At 44.0% G+C, this 27,947-nt stretch overlaps 1 protein-coding gene across 4 annotated transcripts in view; it reads left to right on the forward strand.

Moving 5' to 3' along the window:
- LOC129707203 (protein adenylyltransferase SelO-like) overlaps window positions 1–27,947 on the forward strand; it is a 78,389-nt gene that overhangs the window by 13,854 nt on the left and 36,588 nt on the right. For 2 of the 4 annotated variants that reach the window (XM_055652057.1, XM_055652033.1), the window contains exons 3-11: window positions 549–677; window positions 12,349–12,413; window positions 15,660–15,716; window positions 15,791–15,889; window positions 18,879–18,946; window positions 19,062–19,149; window positions 24,135–24,204; window positions 24,345–24,417; window positions 24,898–24,981. In XM_055652057.1, the coding sequence (XP_055508032.1) occupies window positions 549–677; window positions 12,349–12,413; window positions 15,660–15,716; window positions 15,791–15,889; window positions 18,879–18,946; window positions 19,062–19,149; window positions 24,135–24,204; window positions 24,345–24,417; window positions 24,898–24,981 (733 nt within the window). The remainder of the gene's footprint in view (window positions 1–548; window positions 678–12,348; window positions 12,414–15,659; window positions 15,717–15,790; window positions 15,890–18,878; window positions 18,947–19,061; window positions 19,150–24,134; window positions 24,205–24,344; window positions 24,418–24,897; window positions 24,982–27,947) is intronic. The other 2 variants (XM_055652042.1, XM_055652048.1) reach the window with 2 other exon arrangements.

Here is a 27,947-nt window from a genome sequence, read left to right on the forward strand (position 1 = left end):
CTATTTTCTATGTTTCTATGTTTCTAGTAATGGAAGAGGTTAGAACCAGAGGGCGCAACCTCAGAATAAAAGGACGTACCTTCAAAATTGAGGCGAGGAGGAATTTATTTAGCCAGGGCCTGATATATCTGTGGAATTCATGGTCACAGACAGCTGTGAAGGCTAAGACATTGGTTATTTTTAAGGCAGAGATTGATAGGTCCATGATTAGGATTGGCGTCAAAGGTTACAGGGAGAAAGTGTAGGAATGGGGTTGAGAGGGTAAAATAGATCAGCCATGATTGAATGGCGGTGTAGAGTTGATGGGCTGAATGGCCTAATTCTGCTCCTATGTCTTATCAATACATGTTAATTTCTACCAATGAGCAGTTGTGATACAATATATTCACACTTACAGCTCCATAAGTTCATAGTGTTTTACAACATTACATCCTTTTTTAATACAGCTATTTAAAAAAAAATAATTTGCAATCAGTAAACTGAAAAATCCAGCTTGATTACACAAAGCACAATAACTGCTCTGTAATACTTAACTCTATTTTTATTAGGAAGTTGTGGAAGACCTTTTGGACTTGGATGTGTCCATAACAAAGACCAAGGAGTTTATACAATTTGTTAGTGGTGCCAAAGTTCTGCCTGGATCTATCTCTCTAGCTCATAGATATGGTGGTCATCAGGTAAAATTGATTCATATTATGATAACAGTTGCAAAATTTTAAATGTAATTTGGCTTAATTGTTATACAGGTACCTATATTTATTTTTTGAAAGAGGTTCAGTGATGTAGTTAGTTGTGCTGCTGCCTCACAGCTCCAGTGACCCATGTTCAAATTTCGCATCCAATGCTTCTGAGAGGAAATTGTGCATTCTCTCTTTCTTTCCAAATCCCAAACATGCGATGGTTGGTAAGGTTTAGGTGTGTGTAAATCTGGAGGGATTTAATCGAATATAGAAAAGCTAACTGGGATTTTTTTGTGATTACTTGTTCTGTTATAATCAATACATCAATGTGGCTTCCAGCTGTGGTGTAAAGAAATTTAATAAATATGGAAAATTATGATACTCAACATGGTGAGGAGTAATGATGCTTGGAACTTCAAGAGCCCCCAAAGGGGTCTTTGGTTCTGTGTTTGGCTAATTTGGACTGAATTGACAAATCGTAGTGTCAATCACTGTATATCTGACCAATAAAATAGACATAACTATAGAAGAGAAGTATAATTTTAAAAATAAATAATGGAAATACAAGTACAAAATATTCATCAGGCCAAAAACAGAAACATATTTGCAATTTAGTATAAAGTAGATAACTACTATGTTTGCAAAGTGATAAGAATTCTCAATTATATGTGAAATGTAGTATAAGTGGGTAAGACATTTACTTTGAATAAATTGCAGGAGAAATCTAGAACATGAAACAGTACAGCACAGGAAGAAGCCCTTAGGCCAACAAATTTATGGGCTGATTAAGATGAAATTTTAAACTAATCCCAACTGTCTGTACGTGATCCGTATCCGTCTATTCCCTGCTTGCTCATATGCATCATCATCATCATCATCATCCTTTACTGTCATCTTGCAAAGCAACAGTTGTACAGTGCAAAATGAGAAGCCGTTTCCCAGGGAATACCGGAACATCGCACATAAAACTTAAACATTTCACGCATAAAATAAAAACAATAAAAAAACAATCCAGTTCCTGATAAAACAGTACGAAAAGTTTAAAAAAAATGCAGGTAAAAACAGCAACATTAAAATACAAGTAAAAACAGTCATAAAATGTCCAGGGCAGCTGATTTAAGTGGCCAGAGCCAGTGTCAGAGTTATTACTCAGTGCCAGTTATTAAATTGTCAGTGCAAAAGCAGCAGAATCAGGTGGCGTGACTGTTTAGCAGCCTCACAGCCTGTGGAAGGAAGCTGTTTAGCAGTCTGGTTGTCCGGGCTTTGATGCCTGTCTCTTGAACATTACAGTCATATTAGCTTCTACCACCTCCCCCGGCAGTGTGGTCCAGGTATCTACCACTCTCTGTGTTTATTAAAAAAAAACAAAAATTGCCTTGCAAATTTTTTAATTTTTCCTCTCGCACCTTAAAGGTATTTCATCCAGTGTCTGACTTTTCCACCAAGGGGGAAAAAAAATGCCTGGCTATCCTATCTAAGTCTGCTTTTTATTGGGCTGGAGCCTTTCATATTAATTTGAGCTGAAATGGGAGAAGGAAAAAAGAAGTTCAGATGTAAAAGCATCAGCATTGTAGAAATCCCATGGAATATTATTTGAATGAAAAGAACCAGTAAAAAAAGTGAAGGTACACAAAAATGCTGGAGAAACTCCAGTCTGAAGAAGGGTTTCGGCCCGAAACGTTGCCTATTTCCTTCGCTCCATAGATGCTGCTGCACCCGCTGAGTTTCTCCAGCATTTTTGTCTACCTTCGATTTTCCAGCATCTGCAGTTCCTTCTTAAACATTAAAAAAAGTGATTTGAAAAAAACATACAGTATCAATATATTCTCTTAAAGTTCTATCATGGTATATTTCTTGTAAATTAGATTCAATGAGTCATGCAGCAGAGAAACAGAGCTCCAGCCCAACTCGTCCAAGTTGACCACGATGCCTCATCTAAGTTAGTCCCATTTATCTGTAATTTGCCCATATCCCCCTAAACCTTTCCTGTCCATCTACCTATCCAAATGTTGTTATTGTCACTGCCCCAAATACTTCCACTTGCAACTCAATCCATATACCCGTCGTCTTCTGTGTGAAAACTTTCCCTGTCAGGTTCCTATCAAATCTTTCCCCTCTCACCTTAAACCGACAGTGTCCTCCATAATGTTTGGGACAAAGACCCATCATTTATTTATTTGCCTCTGTACGCCACAATTTGAGATTTGTAATAGAAAATATCACATATGATTAAGGTTGACATTGATAGATTTTAATAAAGGCCATTTTTATACATTTTGGTTTCACCATGTAGAAATTACAGCAGTGTTTATACATAGTCCCCCCATTTCAGGGCACCATAATGTTTGGGACACAGCAGTGTCATGTAAATTAAAGTAGTCATGTTTAGTATTTTGTTGCATACCCTTTGCATGCAATGAGTGCTTGAAGTCTACGATTCATGGACATCACCAGTTGCTGGGTGCCTTCTCTGGTGGCGCTCTGCCAGGCCTGTATTGCAGCCATCTTTAGCTTATGCATGTTTTGGGGGCTAGTCCCCTTCAGTGTTCTCTGCAGCATATAAAAGGCATGCTCATTTGGGTTCAGATCGGGTGATTGACTTGGCCACTCAAGAATTGACCATTTTAAAATTTTGAAAAACTCCTTTGTTGCTTCAGCAGTATGTCCACAAGACCTTTTTCCAGAACTGTGGTTGCTCTTTTAAGTACTTCTTGGCAAACTGTAACCTGGCCATCCTATTTTGCGGCTAAAATATGGTTTGCATCTTGCAGTGTAGTCTCTGTATTTCTGTTCATTAAGCCTTCTGTGGACAGTGGTCATTGCCAAATGCACAAATCAGCTGGGAACTGAATATTCAGGGGTATATGTCCTATCGAAAAAGACAATTGGGCAGAGGGGGTGGGGTAGCTCTGTTGGTAAGGAATGAAATTCAGTCACTTGCGAGGGGTGACATAGAATCAGGAGATGTAGTCAGTATGGATAGAACTGAGGAATTGTAAGGGTAAATAGACCCTAATGGGAGTTATCTACAGGTTGATATAGGGTGTTATAGGGTGAAAGTTGAATCAAGAGTTAAAATTGGCATGTCGCAAAGGTGATTATCAGAGATTTCAACATGCAGGTAGACTAGGAAAATCAGGTTGGTACTGAACCCCAAGAAGGGGAGTTTGTGGAATGCCTCCGAGATGGATTCGTAGAGCAGCTTGTACTGGAGCCTTACAGGGAGAAGGCAATTCTGGATTTACCAGCTATTTACAATATAGACTAAGTGGGACCCGTTGGGTCCCAGCATCACACGGGAGGGCTGGTCACCAAAACAATATTCCACCTCTCCACCAATTCCAATATTACTCGCCAGTGGGGGGGCTGTCTGTTGCGCTAGTATGGGTGTTGTGGGCCGAAGATACTGGTTTCAAGAGGGCTAGTATAGACATTGTGGCCTGAAAGGATTCTTGGGCTGGCATCCAACAGTTGCAACAATTTTAAAAGCCAAGGCGAGGAAAACAATTGGGCTGCAGCCACACCTGACAAACAAAATTCATTTTGTGAACACAAACATTTTTTAAAAGGCTAGGCAAACAATTGGGCTGCAGCCACTTTACAGCCGCATCGAGGGGACTCTCTCTGATTTTTCATTGATGGGAAAAATCCTCCAGTCCCGGAAGGCGGAGAGGGGCTCTGAGCGAGGCGGCCAAAAATGACGACCGTAGGTGGCGGCATTCTGTCGGAAATCGCAGAACAGTGGGCCAAAAGCGGTCAAGATCAGACTTTTAGTAATATACTAGACCAAGTGCAGACCCGTTGGTTCTGCTCCCCCAATGGTGTGATCCCCCAACCCAATATTCCACCATGCACCCGTCTCCTCCAACGGAACTGAACCCGTTCCCAAATGTAAGATTCCAGCACTCCCCTGCCTCCCTCAGCAGTGGATTGAAAAAAACCTCCAATTGCACCTACCCTGCCTGCTGCAGCAGTTCCAATTGCAATACCAATTGGCCCTCCCCCTCCTGTTGAAGCACTTGCTGTGATATCCCATTGAGGTGAAAAGTTCAGAGTGTTCCTGTCTTGCAACTTTGTTTTGAAGTGTGTTGGAAGCTGATAGGAAGGAGCAGCGAATCAAAAGGCAGAAAGGCAGCCGGACGCCAGGCCGCAACCGGCAGCCACAGTTTTAATATATAACTAGACCAAGTGCAGACCCATTGGGTCTGCTCCCCCAATGGTGTGATCCCCCAACCCAATATTCCACCATGCACCCGTCTCCTCCAATGGAACTGAAGCCGTTCTCAAAAGTAAGATTCCAGCACTGCCCTGCCTCCCTCAGCAGTGGATTAAAAAAAAATCCAATGGCACCTCCCCTGCCTGCTGCAGCAGTGAAAAGTTCAGTGTTCCTGTCTTGCAACTTTGTTTCGAAGTGTGTTGGAAGCTGACATGTAAATGGAGAAGCCAGTTTATTTTTGAAATACTTGGGGGGGGGAGAAGGATTTGATTAAAAACGTGTACTTCAACACGACAAAATGTAATGAGGAGCGGATACTTAGAAAGAAAAGCGAAATCTCTACCGAAAAAGATCTCGGAGATTGAGCGTCTGGATTGGGCGTGGCAATGAATCAAAGGAAGAAATGCAGCCGGCAGCCGTACATGCAAATGGATCCATTCCGATTGGACATCTGCGAGCATCGGCCATTCCGATTGGACATCTGCGAGTATCGGGCACGAATCAAAAGGCAGAAAGGGAACCGGACGGCAGCCGGACGGATAGCCCCAGAGTTTTATAGATATACTAGACCAAGTGCAGACCCGTTGGGTCTGCTCCCCCAATGGTGTGATCCCCCAACCCAATATTCCACCATGCACCCGTCTCCTCCATTGGAACTGAGCCCGTTCCCAAATGTAAGATTGCAGCCCTCCCCTGCCTGCTGCAGCAGTGAAAAGTTCAGTGTTCCTCTCTTGCAACTTTGTTTCGAAGTATGTTGGAAGCTGACATGTAAATGGAGAAGCCTGTTTATTTTTGAAATACTTGGGGGGGGTGGGTGAGGGGGGGGGGGGGAGAAGGTTTTGTTTGAAAACATGTACTTCAACACGACGAAATGAAATGAGGAGCGGATACTTAGAAAGAAAAGCGAAATCTCTACCGAAATGGAAAATATCTCGGAGATTGAGCGTCTGGATTGGGCGTGGCAATGAATCAAAGGAAGAAATGCAGCCGTACTGCAGGCGGACTGATTTGAGTTTTATATATATACTAGACCAAGTGCAGACCCGTTGGGTCTGCTCCCCCAATGGTGTGATCCCCCAACCCAATATTCCACCATGCACCCGTCTCCTCCATTGGAACTGAGCCCGTTCCCAAATGTAAGATTGCAGCCCTCCCCTGCCTGCTGCAGCAGTGAAAAGTTCAGTGTTCCTCTCTTGCAACTTTGTTTCGAAGTGTGTTGGAAGCTGACATGTAAATGGAGAAGCCTGTTTATTTTTGAAGTACTTGGGGGTGGGTGGGGGAGAAGGATTTGATTAAAAACATGTACTTCAACACGACAAAATGAAACGAGGAGGAGATACTGAGCGAAATCTCTACCGGAATGGAAAATATCTCGGAGATTGAGCGTCTGGATTGGGCGTGGCAATGAATCAAAGGAAGAAATGCAGCCGGCAGCCGTACATGCAAATGAATCCATTCCGATTGGACATCTGCGAGCATCGGCCATTCCGATTGGACATCTGCGAGTATCGGGCACGAATGGAAAGGCAGGAAGGGATCCGTACTGCGGACGGCAGTCGGTCGATATATAGATATAGATAGATAGATAGATAGATAGATAGATAGATAGATAGATAGATAGATAGATAGATAGATAGATAGATAGATAGATAGATAGATAGATAGATTAATGATCTGGATGAGGGAATTGAATGCAACATCTCCAGGTTTGCGGATGACACGAAGCTGGGGGGCAGTGTTAGCTGTGAGGAGGATGCTAGGAGGCTGCAAGGTGACTTGGATAGGCTGGGTGAGTGAGCAAATGCATGGCACATGCTGTATAATGTGGATAAATGTGAGGTTATCCACTTTGGTGGCAAAAACAGGAAAGTAGACTATTATCTGAATGGTGGCCGATTAGGAAAAGGGGAGATGCAACGAGACCTGGGTGTCATGGTACACCAGTCATTGAAAGTAGGAATGCAGGTGCAGCAGGCAGTGAAGAAAGCAAATGGTATGTTAGCATTCATAGCAAAAGGATTTGAGTATAAGAGCAGGGAGGTTCTACTGCAGTTGTACAGGGTCTGGTGAGACCACACCTGGAGTATTGCGTACAGTTTTGGTCTCCTAATCTGAGGAAAGACATTCTTGCCATAGAGGGAGTACAGAGAAGGTTCACCAGACTGATTCCTGGGATGGCAAGACTTTCATATGACTTTCAGACTGGATAGACTAGGCTTGTACACGCTAGAATTTAGAAGATTGAGGGGGGGTCTTATAGAAACTTACAAAATTCTTAAGGGGTTGGGACAGGCTAGATGCAGGAAGATTATTCCCGATGTTGGGGAAGTCCAGAACTAGGGGTCACAGTTTAAGGATAAGAGGGAAGTCTTTTAGGACCGAGATGAGAAAATCATTTTTTACACAGAGAGTGGTGAATCTGTGGAATTCTCTGCCACAGAACATAGTTGAGGCCAGTTCATTGGCTATTTTTAAGAGGGAGTTAGATGTGGCCCTTGTGGCTAAGGGGATCAGGGGGTATGGAGAGAAGGCAGGAATGGGATACTGAGTTGGATGATCAGCCATGATCATATCGAATGGCAGTGCAGGCTCGAAGGGCCAAATGGCCTACTCCTGCACCTATTTTCTATGTTTCTATGTTTCTATGTAATGAACCGGATTTGATAGGGGAACTCGAGGTAAAGGAGCCATTAGGAGGTAGTGACCATAATATGATAAGTTTTAATCTACAATTTGAGAGGGAGAAGGGAAAATCGGAGGTGTCAGTATTGCAGTTGGGCAAACGGGACTATGGAGCCATGAGGGAGGAGCTGGCCAAATTGACTGGAAAGATACCCTACAGGGATGAGAGTGGAACAACAATGGCAGGTATTTCTGGGAAAAATACAGAAGGTGCAGGATCAGTTAATTTGAAAGAGGAAGACAGATTCTAAGGGGAGTAAGTGGCGATCGTGGCTGACAAAGGAAGTCAAGGACAGTATAAGTAAGTAAGTAAGTAAGTTTATTGGCCAAGTATTCACATACAAGGAATTTGCCTTGGTGCTCAGCCCACAAGTAACAACATAACATACAGTGACAGTTACGAAGGACTCAGAAAACACTAAACATTAATAATAATAAAACATTAATAATAAATAATTGTATAGACCATTTTTGGGTACAGGGACAATAGTGGAGACTTTGAAGCTGGCAGGGACAGTACATGTTTGCAGGGACTGGTTAAAAGTGTCTGTACAGACGGGTGCTAGTAGAGGTCTGCATCCCCGCTCCTGTAGGCCTCCTCTTTAGACCGTCAGAGCTGTCTGAGTTCTGCAGTAAACCAGGGCTTGTTGTTGAACCATGTCCGGGACTTAGTTGGAATGCAACTGTCCTCGCAAAAACTAACATATGATGATACCGTGCCCGTATACTCATCGAGGCTTGTGGTTGCTTCCCTGAACACATTCCAGTCCGTGCAGTAGGTTCTCAATGCCCTTGCTTGTCCACCTTTTTGTTGTTCTGACTACAGGCTTAGCAGCTTTTAGTTTCTGCCTGTAGGTCAGAATAAGGTGAACTAGACAATGATCAGAGAGACCCAGACCCGCCCGGCGATATGCATTCTTGATTGACGTGTATAAATAATAGAAAAGTATAACATAGCAAAGATGAGCGGGAAGCCAGAGGATTGCAAAACTTTTAAAGAGCAACAGAAGATAACTAAAAACGCAATACGGGGAGAAAAGATGAGTTACGAAGATAAGCTAGCCAAGAATATAAAGGAAGATAGTAAAAGCTTCTTTAGGTATGTGAAGAAGAAAAAAATAGTTAAGACCAAAGTTGGATCCTTGAAGACAGAACAGGTAAATGCATTATGGGGAACAAGGAAATAGCAGATGAGTTGAACATGTACTTTGTTTGTGTCTTCCTTAGTGAAGACAGATCCAATCACCCAGATGTACTAGTGGCCAGAGGACCTAGGGTGACGGAGGAACTGAAGGAAATTCACATTAGGCAGGAAATGGTGTTGGGTAGACTGATGGGACTGAAGGCTGATAAATCCCCAGTGCCTGCATCCCAGGGTACTTAAGGAAGTGGCTCAATAAATTGTGGACACATTGGTGATCATTTTCCAATGTTCTATAGATTCAGGATCAGTTCCAGTGGATTGGGGGGTAGCTAATGTGATCCCACTTTTTAAGAAAGGCGGAAGGGAGAAAACGGAATTATAGACCAGTTAGTCTGACATCAGTGGAGGGGAAGATGCTGGAGTCAATTATAAAAGATGAAATAGCGGCACAATTGGATAGCAGTAACAGGATCGGTTGGAGTCAGCATAGACTTACGAATGGGAAATCAGGCTTGATTAATCTTCTGGAATTTTTTGAGGATGTAACTAGGAAAATGGACAAGGGAGAGCCAATGGATGTAGTGTAACCTGGACTTTCAGAAAGCCTTTGATAAGGTCCCACGTAGGAGATTAGTGGGCAAAATTAGAGCACATGGTATTGGGGGTAGGGTACTGACATGGATAGAAAATTGGTTGGCACACAGGAAACAAAGAGTATGGATTAACGGATCCCTTTCAGAATGGCAGCAGTGACTAGTGGGGTACTGGAAGGCTCGGTGCTGAGACCGCAGCTATTTACAATTTACATTAATGATTTAGATGAAGGGACTGAAAGTAACATTAGCAAATTTGCAGATAAATCTGGATGGCGGTGTGAACTGTGAGGAGGATGCTATCAGGATGCAGTGTGACTTGGGAGGTTGTGTGAGTGGGCAGATGCATGGCAGATGCAGTTTAATGTGGATAAATGTGAGGTTATCCACTTTGTTGGCAAGAACAAGAAGGCAGATTATGTTCTTTAACAGATTATTATCTGAATGGTTTCAAGTTTGGAAAAGGGTAAGTACAACAAGATCTGGGGGGGTCCTTGTTCATCAGTCACTGAAAGTAAGCATGCAGGTACAGCAGGCAGTGAAGAAAGCTAATGGCATGTTGTCCTTCATAACAAGAGGAGTTGAGTATAGGAGCAAATAGGTCCGTCTGCAGTGAGACCACACCTGGAGTTTTGTGTGCAGTTTTGGTCTCCAAATTTGAGGAAGGACATTCTTACTATTGAGGGAGTGCAGCGTAGGTTCACAAGGTTAATTCCCATGACAACGGGTCTGTCATATGTTGATAGAATGGAGCGACTCGGCTTGTATACATTGGAATTTAGAAGGATGAGAGGGAACCTTATTGAAACATATAAGTATTAAGGGATTGGACAGATGCAGAAAACATGTTCCCGATGTTGGGGAAGTGCGGAACCAGGGGCCACAGTTTAAGAATAAGTGGTAAGCCATTTAGAACGGAGATGAGGATAAACTTTATAACCCAGGGAGTTGTGAGTCTGTGGAATTCTCTGCCTCAGAAGGCAGTGGAGGCCAATTCTCTGGATGCTTTCAAGAGAGAGTTAGATAGAGCTCCTAAATATAGCGGAGTCAGGGGGTATGGGTAGAAGGTATGAACGGGGTACTGATTGTAGATAATCAGCCATGGTCACAGTGAATGGCCGTGCTGGCTCGAAGGGCCGAATGGCCTACTCCTGCACCTATTGTCTATTGCCTATTGTCACACCTGACTCCTGAAGAGTGTTTCTGATCTGTCGGCAGAGGTGTTTAGCGATTGTTCTTTATTATCTGGGAGAATTCTTCTGTTATCAGCTGTGGAGGTCTTCCTTGGCCTGCCAGTCTCTTTGCGATGAATAAGTTCACACGTGCTCTCTTCTTAATGATGTTTCAAACAGTTGATTTTGGTAAGGCTAAGGTTTGGCTGATGTCTCTAACAGTTTTATTCTTGTTTCTCAATCTCATCACAATCACAATAATACTTTATTAGCCAAGTATGTTTTGCAACATACGAGGAATTTTATTTGCCAAGTCAGCCATACAAATAAAAAGTAACAGAACACACAAAACACATTTTAATATAAACATCCATCCACCACAATGACTTATTTGACTTTCATTGGTACGACTTTGGTCCTCATGTTGATAAACAGCAATAAAAGTTTCCAAAGGTGATGGAAAGACTGAAGGAAACATTAGGTGCTGTGAGCTCTTTTGTACCTGCATTAAGGAGGCATTTAAACACACCTGAGCAATTACAAAGACCTGTGAAGCAGATATGTCCCAAACATTATGGTGCCCTGAAATTGGGGGACTACGAATAAACACAGCTGTGATTTTTACATGGTGAAATCAAAATGTATAACAATACCCTTTAATAAAATCTGACAATGTGCACTTTAACCACATATGGGTTTTTTTTGTATTACAAATCTCAAATTTGGAGTACAGAGGCAAATAAATAAATGATGGTTCATTGTCCCAAACATTATGGAGGGCACTGTATGTCCTCTGATTCTTGATTTCCCTGCAAAGACCCTACACATTCACCCTGTGTATTTTCCTCATGATTTTATACACATCCTTAAGATCACCCCTCACCCTCCTGTGGTCCAAGAAATAAAGTCCTAGCCTGCCCAAATTCCTCCTATAGCCCAGGCCGTCAAGTCCTGGTAATATCCTTGTAAATCTCTGCACTTCTTGCAGCTTAATGACATTGTTCCTGTAACAGGTGACCAAAACTGAACATAATACTCTAAGTGCAGTCTCACTGTCATCTTGTACAACTGTAACATGAAAACCCAACTGCTCTACTCAATTCCCACGATGTTACTATTTTACAAGAAATGTAGAAGCCCGAGGAGCTAATATTTAATTAATTACATTTTTCAAGAAATTTGACAGGAGCACATTCTTGAGAACACAATAATATATTAGGTGATGTTCTACCGGTTTTCATGTGGCCTCTGTGGCAATGTAGGAGGCACAGGGCTGAATGGTCAGTCGGTGGAGGAAGGGGAGGTAAAATGGGTAGCAACCAGGAGATCCAGCAGGCCTTGGCAGACCAAGTGCAAGACCAGCACAATGGTGCAGTGGTAGAGTTGCTGCCTTACAGTTCCAGAGACCCAGGCTTAATCCAGCCTACAGATGTTTTCTGTATCGAGACCGCGGAGGTTTTCTCCATGTGCTCCGGTTTCCTTCCAAACTTCAAAGATTAACAGTTTTGTAGGTTAATTGTTTTTTGTAAAATTGGCCTTGGTGTGTAGAATAGTGCTAGTGTACGGGGTAATCGCGGGTCGGCATGAACATGGTGGGCTGATCGGCCTGTCGCCGTGCTGTATCTCTATAGCCTAAGGTCTAAGTGTTCAGCAAAACAGTCATCAGGTCTCTGCTTGGTTTTGTCGAGGCCACATTGGGGTGCACTGAATGCAATAGATGAGTGAAGAGGAAACTGATCCTATACTGTTAATAAGTGTAACATTTAGATTGACTTTTTTCTAAGATGGTTCCTATTTTACTGCATTTGCAAAATTTGCATGCAGAACGATTAAATCTTTGTTTTTGTATGTTTTTACTCAGTTTGGTGTTTGGTCTGGTCAACTAGGAGATGGACGAGCTCATTTACTTGGAGCGTATGTCAACAGGTAAATAAAGACATTTTTAAAATAGATTCAATAGTCTGCAACTAGGAATTGAGAAAATCATTCCAACAATCAGTACAAGATCATTAATGCCACTTAGCATAAATCTAGTAGTGTCGTAAGTAATATCAAGCAGAGTATTCGAGGTTCAAGGTTAATTTATTGTTTCTTGCTTATTTAGCCCATTTATTGAAAGTGGCACCACAGGTCGATAAGGTAGTCAAAAAGGCTTTTGGCTGAGTTTCGAAGTTGGGAGGTCATGTTGCAGGTATATCAGATGTTGGTAAGGCTGCAATTAGAGTATTGTGTTCCGTTTTGGAGCACCATGTTATAGGAAAGATGTTGTTAAGCTGGAAAGGGTGCAGAGCAGATTTACAAGGATGTTTGTTGCCAGAACATGAGGCCCTGAGCTATAGGTAGAGGTTAAGCAGACTAGGATTTTATTCCTTCGGGCACAGGAGGATGAAGGATGATCTAATGCGGCCCGACCCAGGAGATTCGGAGGATCCAACCGCAGGTCTGGTGGACGGTGACACCGGGAGCCCGCGGGTCCCTGGTGGGAGACCGCTTTTCGGGGCTTCTGCAACGGCGACTTCACCCGCCAGAGTTGCGGGGTTGAAGAGTACCTGGAGTGGGGCCTTACATCGCCCGGCGCGGCTTTAAATGGCCGCGGGACTTGCTAGCGCCCGCCGGGGGCTCCAACACCAAGACCCGGAGCAGGGCCTTGCATCACCCGACGCGGCTTTATAATTGTCGCGGGACTTATTTACCATCGCCCGCCGGGGACTTTGACTCTGACATCGGGAGGAGAACGAGGAGTGCAAGGAAGAGATAAGACTTTCCTTCCATCACAGTGAGGAGGAGATTCACTGTGATGGATGTTTGTGTAAATTGTGTTGGGTCTTGGTTTTTCTTGTTTGTATGACTGCAAAAACCAAATTTCGTTTGAACCTCTGGGTTCAAATGATAACAAATAAATTGTATTGTATTGTATTGTAATGGATGTGTACAAAATAATGAGAGGAATAGATCGGGTAGACACACAGAGGCTCTTGCCCAGAGTAGAGGATTCGAGAACTATAGGCTTAAGGTGAGGAGGGAAAGATTTAATAGGAATCCGAGGGGTAACCTTTTCACACAAAAAGTGGTGGGTGTATGGAACAAGCTGCCGGAGGTGGTGGTTGAGGCATGTACTATTGCAATGTTTGAGAAACATTTAGACAGGTACATGGATAAAACAGGTTTAAAGGGATATTAGACTGTGTGCGTTGGGGAGCTGATGAAGCTGTTTTTGAAATGAACCTCTCTGTCCCTCTCTCTTCATCTCTGCCCCCCTCTCTCCGTCTCTGCCCCTCTCTCTCCGTCTCCGTCTCTGCCACTCTCTCCCCGTCTCCGTCTCCATCTCTCTGCCACTCTCTCTGTCACTATCTGCCACTCTCTCTGCCTCTCTCCTCCTCTCTCCTCTCTCCTCTCTCCTCTCTCCTCTCTCCTCTCTCCTCTCTCCTCCTCCCCTCTCTCTCTCCCCTCTCCTTTCTCCTCTTCCTCTCTCCTTCCTCCTCTTCTCTCCTCTCTCTCCTCTCTCTCTCCTCTCCTCCCCTCTCCTCTCCTCTCCTCTCTCTCTCTCTCTCTCTCTCTCTCTGCCTTTCTGCCCCTCTCTCTCCGCCCCTCTCTCTCTCTCTCTGCCCCCTCTCTCTCCCGCTCTGCCCCCTCTCTCTCTCTCTCTCTGCCCCTCCCTCTCACTCTGTCCCTCTCTCTCTCTCTCTCTGCCGTGTCTCTCTCTCTGCCATCTCTACCCCCTCTCCCTCTCCCCCCCCTCTCCTCTCTGCCCCCTCCCTCTCCTTCTCTTCCCCATCACCCTCTCTTCCCTCTACCCCTCTCCCTCTTTACCCCCACCCTCTCCCTCTCTACCCCCACCCCCCTCCTTCTCTTCGCCCCCCTCCCTATCTTCCCTCTACCCCTCTCTTCTACCCCCTCTCCCTCCCTCTCTACCCCTCCCCCCCCTCACTACCCCCCCTCTCTCCCAAGCCCTTCCCTCTCTACCCCTCCACCTCCCTCTCTACCCCTCCCTCTCTGAACCCCCTCTCTCCCCCTCCCTCTCTGTCCCCCCTCCCACTCTGCCCCCAAACCTCTCTCTGCCCCCCCTCCCTCCACCCCCCCTCATTGGGACCTATGGGTGAGTGGGGGAGTATTGCGTTCAGGGACCAGCCGTCCCCTGTGACTACCGTGCATCCCCCCCCCCCCCCCACCCCTAAATCTCTGCCCCACTCCCCCTCACTCTACCCTCCCTCTCTACCCCCCTCCCCCTCTCCCTCTCGAACCCGCCCCCCGCTCAACTCCCCCCCCTCCCTCTCTAGCCACTCCGGCGCTGTTGGGGGCTATGCGTGAGTGGATAGGGGGGGGGATGGGGGGGAAAAGGAGCAAATGAATAATATTATTATAATATCAAGGGGGTAGTGTTAGTGTGTCTGTGGGGGGGGGGGGGATGGTTAGTGGGTGTGTGTTAGTGTGTGTGTGTGACGCCGCAGGCTGCCCCCCCACCTCCCGGCAACCGCACATTAAGGGGATGGGACCCAACGGGTCCTTGGTCTAGTATTTACCTAAAAGCTTTCAAGCAATCAGCTCTCCTTTACTGGGAACCGAAAGAGAACCATATATAGTAAATCCTCGATTATAATAGATCATAAGGAGGGTAATTGTGTCCATTATTGCTGATTGTCCGCAATAACTAATTAAGGGATTATCAGTGTATAAACGGTAGAAGCAAAGAACTGCAGATGCTGGTTAATACACGAACAGATACAAAATACCAGAGTGACTCAGCAGCATCTCTGGAAAACATAGATAAGTGATGAGGTTGAGTCCCTTCTTCAGATTCCCAGTCAGGAACTGGGCCTGGAACCCAGGTGAGCTGAGGCAAAGATCGGCAGAGTCATCGGTCGCGGCCTGCAGCGGCCGGAGTGCATGTAAGGGTTGGCGGTGATGGCCGCAGGCATGGCCAGGAAGTGGTTGTGGAGGTGGAGTGCGCCAAGTTAGCTCTGGCATACAAGCCTGGAAGTGGTCGTGGAGGTAACCTGTCAGTAGGTCCGTCCGCAATAACTACAATCCGTTATACAGAGGTCCATAATAATGTGGCTTTTCTGAAAAACCATTGCAAATAATTTCATCAATGAATAAAATATCAACAGTAAATATAGTTAGAAATGGTATAATTTAGTATGGTATATTTTGATAAATCGTCTCTATTTTCAGGCATGGTACAAGATGGGAGCTCCAACTAAAAGGCTCTGGGAAGACTCCTTACTCTCGGTAACTATAACATATTTTCATTCTCTAAAAAAAAATGTTTAATACTGCCTCTTGATTGAGTTTTTGTTTGCCAGGGATGGTGATGGCCGTGCTGTTCTCCGTTCGTCATTAAGAGAATTTCTTTGCAGCGAGGCCTTGAATTATCTTGAAATCCCAACCAGCAGAGCTGCCAGGTATTCACAAACCTGTTCAAAAATTCTTTATATACATTTGATCTGTTGAGTGATGCCATAATTTGTATTTAATATTTCGTTATCAGCAACTGCAGTGCTTCCCAATGTTCTTTTAGTTTCTGATTCACTTCCACTTCTTCTCCCGAAATGATCACTTTCCTTGTCTTGCCACAAGTATTTTTTAGATATTTATATTTTAGAGGTACATGGAAACAGGCCCTTCAGCCCTCTGGGTCCAGGCCGACCAGTGATCACTGGTTCACACTGGTTCTATGTTATCCCACGTTCTCATCCACCCCCTAGTTAGTTCGTTTAATTTATTGTCATGTGTGCCAAGGTACTGTGAAAATCTTTTTGACAAATTCGCCCGGGGTGGTCGAAGCTGCCGCCCTCCAGTCCAGTGGACGCGGCCGCTGGCCCGCAGCTGAACCCAGGACTCAGGTCACCGCCGCCAGAACGCCGTCCCAGCCACCGGAGCACCGTTCCAGCCCCAAGCCGGATCGCCCTCACGTGAGTGCCGTTCCTCCCTCGGGCTGGGCCACTCCAACGGGAGTGCCACAGCCCCTCACGGGAGACTCTCAGCCCCGCGCCAGGCCGCCCTCACGGGAGCATCACAGCCCCTCACGGGAGCGCAGTTCCAGCCCCGAGCTGGGCCGCCTTCACGGGAGCGAGCCCAGGGCGAGTCCTGTCAGGCTGCCTCTGGAGCCTCGAGGTTGCCAGCTCCGCCATTAGGCCTCAGCGCAGACGGAGGCAGAGACAGGGGATATGACAAAAAAGTCGCATTCCCCCCGAAGGGAGAGACAGCAAGCCCCGTTTCACCCTCCCCCCCACATAAACACAACCTAAAAACCCAAAACGTAACTAGACAAAACGAAAAAAAACAACACAAAACGGGCTGTAGGCGAGCCGCAGCCGTTCACCAGCGCCGCCACTTCCGGATAATAGTTTAGGACTGCTCTCTAGTTGAGGTAGGACGATTAAGCTGCCTGATAACAGCTAGGAAGAAACTGCCCGTGAATCTGGAGGTGTGGGCTATACCTTTTGCCCGATGGGAGAGAGGAGAAGAGGGAGTGGCCAGGGTGCGACTCGTCCTTGATTGTGCTGCTGGTCTTACCAAGGCAGCATGAGGTATAAATGGTGTCAATAAAGGGAGGTTGGTTTGTGTGATGGTCTGGGCTGCGTCCCAATTCGCTGCAATTTCTTGCGGTCTTGGATGGAGCTGTTCTCAAACCAAGAAGTGATACATTCTGATCAAATGCTTTCTATGGCGCATCAGTAGAAGTTAGTGAGAGTTGTAAGCGACATGCCAAACTTCCTAAGACTTCTAAAAAAGTAGAGGCAGTGTTGTGCTTTCTTAGTCATTGCTTCATTATGGGTGGTTCAGGAGAAGTTATTGATGATATTTGCAGCGGCAGATTTTTATATCATTCAAGAGATTACTCCCTCTAGCCACTAAGTGGACTACATGATTAAGGAGAATGTCGTAATACGCATGTGAGCTCTCCGTCAGAGACCTTCAGTGTTTCTTCACAGATAAATCTTCATTACACAGTCTTTTGACTAATAGTTTATTTATTGTTGATGAAAAACAATAAGGTAATCCAACCTTACACTCCGACTCGTACACTTTAATGTTCATCGAACTCCAGCACATCACTTTAAAGGTTAGAAAACTCCTCATGTCTGTTACGCTTCGCATGGTCATAGGGTATGCCTTCCTCATGCAAGTCCCAAACTAAACTAAAAACTAAGCTTCTGCGCAAGAAACCTAGCTCCAAACACGCCCTAGAATACGTCATCAATCCCACCCACATAATAACGGGCAGTCGAAAATTTAAAGACACATGCCGTAATTAATGACACACAAAATAAGCCAAATGGCCACTACAAACCAGCCCCTAATGAGGCAATTATTAATAAACATCAAAAAAGTAGCCATGAAGGCTTAACATCAAAAGCAAAAAATCTGAGAAATTGAACCCCGTGGCTCCCCGTTGGTGAATTGAACCCCGGACTCCCGCGTGACAGGCGGGGATACTAACCACTATACTAACGAGGAAAATAGCATGCACTAAATATCCACAAACAGAATTCTTCATCGACTCTTCCATCTTCACTTTTGCCTCATAGAAGCAAGCATAACTTGATTATTAATCTTATTAAAACACTGTTTTTAGTGTAAAGTCGTATGTGCGCACCAAACCCTTAAAATCAGGCATGATACCCGGTATATAGTCCAAAACATAATAGTCCAAAGCTTTGATAGCATGAAATATCTTCCATGTCCGATCAACTCATGGATGTGTTGTAACAACATTATTGAAAAGTGTGAAAATCCTTCGAGAGAATAACAGGATTTTTAGGAATTACATTCACCGTTAGGTTTGATTTAATTTCCAGATCATTAGCAGAGATTTCAAATCCCAGCTGAAGCTTTGGCCATTCTCTGTCTGGCTTACAGAGAGACTCTAGCCTCTCTTCCTTTTTTCACGTCAACTCTTCCTTCATCTGTTCTTCTCGTCGTCTCATCTCTTCTTCTTGCTCAATCTCATGTTTCTTCTTCAAGGCATCCGCTTCTATTGAGAGAGCCCCTAGAAGTTATGGAATGATGTAAAAAAAAGATGAATGAGAATGTTACTCCATGTGCCATTCCCATCATGCAAGAACAGTATATACAATATTTTTCCTTCAACTCTTTTGAGTGCAGTTCAGGGCTCCAAAGCATTTGTTTGTTCTTTATTCAGTGACTTTTAATAAGTTCAGCTGCTCATTAGTGGTGTCCTCATCATTTGGGGGAGACAACATTCAGATTGATTTGCTGATTACGTCTATTCAGTTGACATGCGTAAACCTCTCCTCATCAATTTCCAATTGAACATTCCAAGTGAATGATTATTACAATTAACTAAGTATTTTTGAAATGTTTCTTAACTATGTTCTCTAGCCTAGATCAAAAAAAATTATTAAGATAATCTTGAACTTTCTGCAGTCTTGTTATAAGCAACGATGTCGTGAAAAGGGATAATTTCTACAATGGAAATGTGAAGAATGAAAAAGGTGCATATTTTAAACCAACACAGTCGTATGTTAATTCAAATCAATTTTAAAAAGTTATGTTATGTTAAGATATATTGGAGTATGTGATTTTTATTTTGTTCTTGTGTTCTTCGAGGTGCAATAGTGCTACGTGTTGCTAAATCATGGTTTCGCTTTGGATCATTGGAAATTCTAGCTTATTCTGGAGAGATTGAATTGTTAAGGTAATATGTTTTGCAGTTGTTTCTAATTGACAATGTAGAACTTTGCTTTTGTAAATGAATCTGGAGATATATTTACAAGACTAAATAGCTGTTGCTATTCTTTCTCAAAAATTAAAACAAAATTAGTCAGAGCATATTGTTAAGTATCATACTAAAGATTCCAGAACAGAAAAAGGGCATGCCCATTTCTAAAGTATCATATTCTTCCTCAAAAGTTTCACCTGTATTTTCCAAGTTTCAGCCCAGATACATATAAAATAGGTGCAGAAGTAAGCCATTCAGCCCATTGAGCTAGCACCACCATTCAACGTGATCATGGCTGATCATCCACAATCAGTACCCCATTCCTGCCTTCTCCCCATATCCCTTGATTCCGCTAACCCTAAGAGCTCTATCTAACTCCTTTGAATGCATCCAATGACTAGGCCTCCACTGCTTTCTGAGTCAGAGAATTGCACAAATTCACAAGTCTCTGGGTGAAAAAGTTTTTTCTCTTCTCAGTTTTAAATGGCCTACCCATTATTTTTAAACTGTGGCTCCTGGTTCTGGACTCCCCCAACATCGGGAACATGTTTTCTGCATCTAGCGTGTCCATTCCCTTAATAATTTTATGTTTCTATAAGATCCCTTCTCATCCTTCTAAATTCCAGTGCATACAAGCCCAGTCGTTTCATTCTTTCATCATATGACAGTCCCGCCATTCTGGGAATTAACCTCGAGAACCTATGCTACACTCACTCAATAGCAAGAATGTCCTTTCCCAAGTTAGGAGACCAAAACTGCACACAATACTCCGGGTGTGCTCTCACTATGGCTCTGTACAACTGCGGAAGGACCTCTTTGCTTCTATACTCAAATCCTCTGATTATGAAGGCCAACATGCCATTATGTTTCTTCACTGCCTGCTGTACCTGCATGCTTTCATTGACTGATGTACAAGGAACACCCAGGTTTCGTTGAATTTACCCTTTTCTTAATCTGACAGCAGTCAGATAATAATCTGTCTTCTTGTTCTTGCCACCAAAGTGGATAACCTCACATTTATCCACATCATACTGCATCTGCCATGCATCTGCCCACTCACCCAACCTGTCCAAGTCACCCTGCATCCTCATAGCATCCTCTTCACAGTTCACACTGCCACCCAGCTTTGTGCCATCTGCAAACTTGCTAACGTTACTTTTAATTCCTTCATCTAAATCATTAATACATATTGTGACTAGCTGCGGTCCCAGCACCGAGCCTTGCGGTACCCCACTAGTCAGTATCAGTATCTACCTCCATTTTGAAAGGGACCCGTTAATCCCTACTCTTTGTTTCCTGTCTGCCAACCAATTCTCTATCCATGTCAATACCCTACCCCCAATACCATGTGCTCTCATTTTGCCCACTAATCTCCTGTGTGGGACCTAGGCAAAGACTTTCTGAAAGTCCAGATACACTACATCTACTGGCTTTCCCTTGTCCATTTTATCCTTGTTACATCCTCAATAAATGTGCTCTCATTCCAGAAGATGGGACCTAGTCAAGCAGAAAGTCCAGGTTTCAACTACTGGCTCTCCCTTGTCCATTTTACTTGTTACATCCTCAAAAAATTCCAGAAGATTAGTTAATCAGAATTTCCTCTTCGTAAATCCATGCTGACTCAGACCGATCCTGTTACTGCTATCCAAATGTGCCGCGATTTCATCTTTTATAATTGACTCCAGCATCTTCCCCACCACCGATGTCAGGCTAACTGGTCTATAATTCCCTGCATTCTCTCTCCCGCCTTTCTTAAAAAGTGGGATAACATTAGCTACCCTCCAGTCCACTGGAACTGATCCTGAATCTATGGAACATTGGAAAATGATCACCATTGCGTCCACAATTTCTAGAGCCACCTCCTGGAGTACCATGGAATGCATACCATCAGGCCCTGGGGATTTATCAGCCTTCAGTCCCATCAGTCTACCCAAGACCATTTCCTGACTAATGTGAATTTCCTTCAGTTCCTCCATTACCCTAGATCCTCTGTCCCCTAGTACATCTGTATCTTCCTTATTGAAGACAGAACCAAAGTGCCTGTTCAACTCGTCTGCCATTTCCTTGTTCCCCGTAATAAATTCGCCTGTTTCTGTCAGCAAAGGACCCACATTTGTCTTAACTAATCTTTTCCTTTTCACATACCTAGAAAAGCTTTTACTATCCTTTATATTTTGGCTAGCTTACCTTCGTACTTCATCTTTTCTTCCCGTAATGCCTTTTTAGTTACCATCTGTTCTTTAAACGTTACCCAATCCTCTGGCTTCCTGCTCATCTTTGCTATGTTATATGACTTCTCATTTCATTTTATAATGTCCTTGACTTCCCTTGTCAACCACGGTTGCCTCTTACTCCCCTTAGAATCTTTCCTCCTCTTTGGAATGAAATGATCCTGCATCATCTAGATTATTCCCAGAAATTCCTGCCATTGCTGTTCCACCGTCATCCCTGCTAGCGTCCCTTTCCAGTCAACTTTGGCCAGCTCCTCCCTCATGCCTCCATAGTCCTCCTTGTTCAACTGCAATACTGACACTTCTGATTTTATCATCTCCCTCTCAAATTGCAGATGAAAACTTATCATATTATGGTCACTACCTCCTAATGGTTCCTTTACCTTGAGTTCCATTATCAAATCCGGTTCATTTGTTTTTTTTCCCTTTTTTTCTCTTGAATTTGCTGTTTCCTTTCAACTGTGTACCTGACTGCATTTTCATTTCTTGCTTTTGGGAATTCTGTTACAATTTTCTAATGTTTAAATTAGATCTGCAGGTTGAGTGAATTGGGGATTAGTATTGGTTTATTATTGTTACATTTACAGCAAACTCATTTTAATGGACCCCTTTATAACAGATTTTGGTTATAGTGGATAGACCTGCCTCACCTGGCTTGCATCGCCTCCCTTCTGCTTGCATCCTCAGCTTGTGACTTCACCCCCAGCTCACAAGGTGCACCAGCAAGCCCTTCTTCACCCACCACACAATCCGGTTGACGTGGCTGCTGTTGTGGCTCCGTGATGCGCTCTGTCACCACGGGGTTCTCTCCCTCTCACCAGCTGCTGCTTCTTCCTGTCGGCCATTGCTTTGTCTGCTTCCCCTCCACAGCTGCCTCCTCCTTCTCCTCCCATCGTTCTGAACACTTGCCGTACCACCACCCCCATCCCCTTCTCCGCTGCCTCCTCCTCCTCCTCCTCCTCCTTTACCGGAACCTCCAACATACTCCACCTTGGAAGATGTAGGTGACTGCAGGGGATAATGGAGGCGGCGATGGAGTGGAGAGTGGCGGAGTGAACAAAGCGACGGGGAAGGAAGAGGAGGTGGCAGTGGAGCAAGGAGCCACCAGAGCGAAGAAGAAGCGGCAGCTTGTGAAAGGGGAGGGAGCCCCACGGTGATTGGCAACAGTCCTGCCGGCTAGGGACTACAACGTGAGCTGCAAAAACGGCCACTTCCAACTGGACATGTGGTAGCTGGTGGCCTTTGTGGCCAAGTTAAGAACTCAACATCCATAATAACTTAGACTTGAATCATGCAAAATGCTATGAAACCATGGTGACTCATTTACTGTACTCTTCCTATACAACTAGAGGGATCTGGGAATAACTGTGCACAGTTCCCTGAAAGTGGAATCTCATGTAGATAGGGTGGTAAAGAAAGCTTTTGGTGTGCTGGCCTTTATAAATCAGAGCATTGAGTATAGAAGTTGGGATGTAATGTTAAAATTGTACAAGGCATTGGTGAGGCCAATTTTGGAGTATGGTGTACAATTTTGGTCGCCTAATTATAGGAAGGATGTCAACAAAAGAGAGAGAGTACAGAGGAGATTTACTAGAATGTTGCCTAAAAGCAACTAAGTTACAGATACTTTTGGAGCGCAGAAGGTTAGGGGGGACTTGATAGAGGTTTGGCAGGAAATGATGAAGGGATAGACAGAGTTGACGTGGAAAAGCTTTTCCCACTGAGAGTAGGGAAGATTGCATGACATGAGAATTAAGGGACTGAAGTTTAGGGGTACCATTGAACTTCTTTACTCAGAGAGTGGTAGCTGTGTGGAATGAGCTTCCAGTGAAGGTGGTGGAGGCAGGTTCGTTTTTATGGATAAATTGGATAGTTATATGGATGGGAAGGGAATGGAGGGTTATGGTCTGAGCGCAGGTATATGGGACTAGGGGAGATTATGTGTTCCGCCCGGACTAGAAGGGTCGAGATGGCCTGTTTCCATGCTGTCATTGTTATATGGTAACTATGATTGCGCCTATGTAAAGAAATACTTTTACTGAATTTTATGGAAATAAATAATTTCACTCTAGCTCGGTGCAGGTGACAATAAAGTACCATTGAACCATAATACCATATCCGGTTATAATGGACAATTGGTAACAACGGACACCATTAACCGCCCGCCCCACCCCCCATGGTCAGTAATAATGAGGGTTTACTGTATCAAGATACAATGAAAAGCTCAGTTTGGGCAATTGTTCTAATTGTTGTAATTGTCAAGCACTTAACTGAACATTCATTTTGTAATGCTTTCCCAAGATTTCATTTATTAGCCATACTGTACACGGCATGATGTAGAGTGTTTGGCAGGAACATCTCAAAAATCACAACATGTGGCTTGTTTAATGTCCTTAATTGATTGCTGCTGCTGTAGTGGAAAAAAATCCTCTTCACACAGACTGTGTGCTTTCATAAAATCAACGAACAGCACAGCAGGGAATGAGGTCATTACGGCCATTGAGACTTTTCCATTTTTTTTCAAAGGCTCTTCCATGCTGCATTCCACACATTCTTAGACTTTTTTCTCCTTTAGATATTTATGCAATAACTTTTTGAAAGCTGCTGTTGAATCAGGGTGTTACATGACCTAGCGACCAGTTTGCATGTGCAGAAATCCTTTTTATTTCCTATGTTTCATTACAAATTTTCACTCTTGTGGGTTCATTTATATTTTTCTTTTCTCTGAAGGAAACTGGTGGATTTTGTTATTGAGCAACATTTTCCTTTGATAAATGCAACGGGTTCAAACAAGTATCTGGTATGTTCTTAACTGGACAATTTATTTATACATTTTATAACACTGGTAGTTTATCATTTAAAAGTATTGAAATATTTCTGCCTATCTGTCAAAAAAATTAACAGTGATTTTGTTTTGCTATTATCATTTTGTGATTACAGGAATTTTTCTCTCAGGTTGTTACTGATACTTCATATCTCATTGCACGTTGGATGTCTGTAGGATTTGCACACGGTATGACATACTATGTATTTTCCATAAACAGTGCTTTTAAAACATCTTGGGGGTGACCTTATGGAGGTATATAAAATAATGAGGGGCATAGATAGGTGCACAGCTTGGTAGGGGAATCTAAAACTAGAGGGCACAAGTTTGAGGTGAGAGGGGAGAGATTGAAAAGGGACCCGAGGGACTCAGAGTACATGGAACAAGTGGTCAGAGGGAGTGGTCTTAGAGGGTACAATTACAACGTTAAACAACGTTATTTCTGATCTCTTAGTAGCCCCAGATTTTGTCAAATTCTAAGCCTTTGATTTTTTTACTAAATTTACTACTCATTCTTGAGTGTTGCTACATTGACAAATTCTATATTTCCCCCATTACTTGTTTACACTATTATCCTATTTTATAGCATAGCTATTGATTCTTATCTTATTTTCCTTCCATTTAGATGCTTCCATTGATAATCATTTTCCCTTGACTTTTCTATTTCAGGTGTGTGTAATACAGATAATTTCAGTATAATCTCTATTACTATAGATTATGGTCCATTTGGTTTCATGGATTACTATGATTCAAGTAAGTATCGTGTTTCCTTTATTACTAAATCCCTCAAAGCTTAATCTTTTGAGGCTCTGGGCCACACATGCATATTGTATATTAAAGAAATGGAGATGTTCACCCTGTTTCATTTTTTTCCTTTTGCAGTAAGCATCATTGTTTTGACAGTAGTGAAATGATTACAATTTCTCATCGTGTTTTTGGGAAAGTTTGCTTGGAAATCTATTCCTGGCTCTTCATTGATTACTGATATTCAGTGGCGGATCTATATTTTGAGGCCCTGAAACTTGACTGTTAAGAGTCAGAATCAGAATCAGATTTTATTCGCCAAGTATGTTTTGCAACATACGAGGAATTTCACTGGCCAGGTCAGTTATACAATTAAAAGCAACAGACTCTTTTTAACATGAACATGAACATTTTAACATGAACATCCACCAGAGTGAGTCCAACACGTTCCTCACTGTGATGGAAGGCGAAATAAAGTTCAAGTCTTTCCCTTATGTTCTTCCTTGGTCGGAGGCCTCGAGCCCCCGTTAATGGGATGATCTTGACTCCCGTAGCCGGTGGCGTTCGGACCCTCCGTGTCGAGGTGTTCAGCTCCAGCATCGAGGGGTTGTCAGCTCCCCGCGCCGGGCGATTAAACCTCGTGTCGGGGCTAGTCGAACCTTCTGCAGCGTTGGAGCTCCCGACTAGCCTCTCCCGAGACAGCGAGCCCTTGATGGTAAGTCCGCAGGCCGCGGTGGGAGCGATCCCAGGCAAGGGATCTGGTCCGATGTTAAGTCCGCGCCCTGCGGTGGGGCTCACGACAGTCCGAGTCGGCTTCCACCTCAGCTCCAGCGATGGTAGGCCGCAGAGCCCGGAGAATGTGATCCGAAAAATGATCACATCTCCGGGAAGGTAAGAACCTGAAAAAAAAAAAAGGTTTCCCCCCCCCCCCCCCCCCCCCCCCCCCCCCCCCCCCCCATAAAACAAACCGAAGTACATTAAATCAAACTTTTAACAAACACTAAAAATAACAAAAAGAAGAAAAAAACGAACAGACTGCCGACGATGGGGTTGTTCCACGACAGATCACCACAAATTTTAATATCTGTCATAAATGTTAATATTGTTTTAAATTATTTATAATTATTTTATATTAAATATTTAGAATGAAACATCCTTAATTTGAACGTTTTTTTTCCTTTACGGCTAGCCTACATGATACTTTAATAACCCTTTAATTTTTAGTTTAACTGTTATTTTGTATTGAATTACACTGTTATTCATATTTTTTTTTTTTAAACCCCTTCTCATACAGTAGACCCCATATTTTTAAGCAACGTGGACTAAGCATGATATTCATCTCCAGAAAAAAAGTAGGAAGTATTGGCCGGGGGTCGTGGAGACTGGCTAGGCTCCTGGCGGGGTCCAGGGGCAGCGCCCCGGTGGGGGTTGAGGGGGAAATGCCCCCTGAAGCTCCTGCATTTTCAATAAATTGAAAGTGATTCTCAAGCTTTCTGCTGGTAGTTCACATAACAGAAGCTTAGAATTTTTCTTCCACAGAAGCAGTAAAAATATATATATTTCCTAAAATAGACAATAGGTGTCCCTCTTCACCCATGACTGCACACCTGTACATGGTACTAACACCATCATCAAGTATGCAAATCAGCGACAACGATGAGTCGGCCTATAGCAGCATGCTGCGCTGACAACAACCTGGCCCTTACTCCAAGAAGACCAAGGTGCTCATTGTGGACTACAGAAGGTTTAGGGGTGACACGCACACCCCCATCCATATTAACGGGACGGAGGTGGAACGTGTTTCCAGCTTCAGGTTTCTGGGGGGTCAACATCTCTGATGACCTCTCTTGGACCCACAATACCTCAACTCTGGTCAAGAAGGCTCACCAGCGCCTCATCTTCCTCAGGAGACTAAAGAAGGTCCATCTGTCTCCTCAGGTTCTGGTGAACTTCTACTGCTGCACCATCGAGAGCATCCTTACCAACTGTATCACAGTATGGTACGGCAACTGCACTGTCTCCGATCGGAAAGCACTGCAGAGGGTGGTGAAAACTGCCCAACCCATCACCGGTTCCTCACTCCCCTCCATTGAGTTTGTCCAAAGCAAGTGATGTCTGCGAAGGGCGCTCAGCATCGCCAAGGACTGCTCTCACCCCAACCACAGACTGTTTACCCTCCTACCATCTGGGAGGCGCTACAGGTTTCTCCATTGCCGGACCAGCAGGTTCAGGAACAGCTCTTTCCCTGCGGCTGTTACCCTGCTTAACTCTGCACCTTGGTGATTGCCAGTCACCCCCCCCCCCCCCGGACACTCCTTCTCCCAGTGACTGATCTCCCTCCCCGAAAATTGCACTACTGCTACTGTATATACATATATATATATTTTAGTTCCATTATTCTGTGTTCGCTCTTCTGGGTGAGATGCTAACTGCATTTCATTGTCTCTGTACTTGTACACTGCGCAATGACAATAAAGTTTAAATCTTAATCTGAGGTGCAGGAGGAGGCCATTCGGCCCTTCAAGCCAGCACCGCCATTCACTGTGATCATGGCTGATCATCCACAATCAGTACCCCGTTCCTGCCTTCTCCACATATCTTGGTTTCTTGGTCCTCCAAAATATTCCAAATGGAATTTAAACTGGGGGTTTCCCTTGACTACGCTATCTCTTGACTACGCTATCTTTAAGAGCTCTGTTTAACTCTCTCTTTAAAGCCTCCAGAGAATTGGCCTCAACTGCCTTCTGTGGCAGAGAATTCCACAGTTTCACAACACTCTGTGTATAAAAGTATTTCCTCGTCTCCGTTCTAAATGGCCTTCCCCTTATTCTTAAACTGTGGCCCCTGGTTCTGGACTCTCCCAGCATTGGAAACATGTTTCCTGCCTCTAGCGTGTCCAAACCCTTAATAATCTTATATGTTTCAATAAAAGGCCTCATGCAGCTAAAAACATCTTTACAGAAAATATGTTACCT

This window comes from Leucoraja erinacea, chromosome 2 (genome assembly GCF_028641065.1).
Source record: "Leucoraja erinacea ecotype New England chromosome 2, Leri_hhj_1, whole genome shotgun sequence".
Lineage (NCBI taxonomy): Eukaryota > Metazoa > Chordata > Chondrichthyes > Rajiformes > Rajidae > Leucoraja > Leucoraja erinaceus.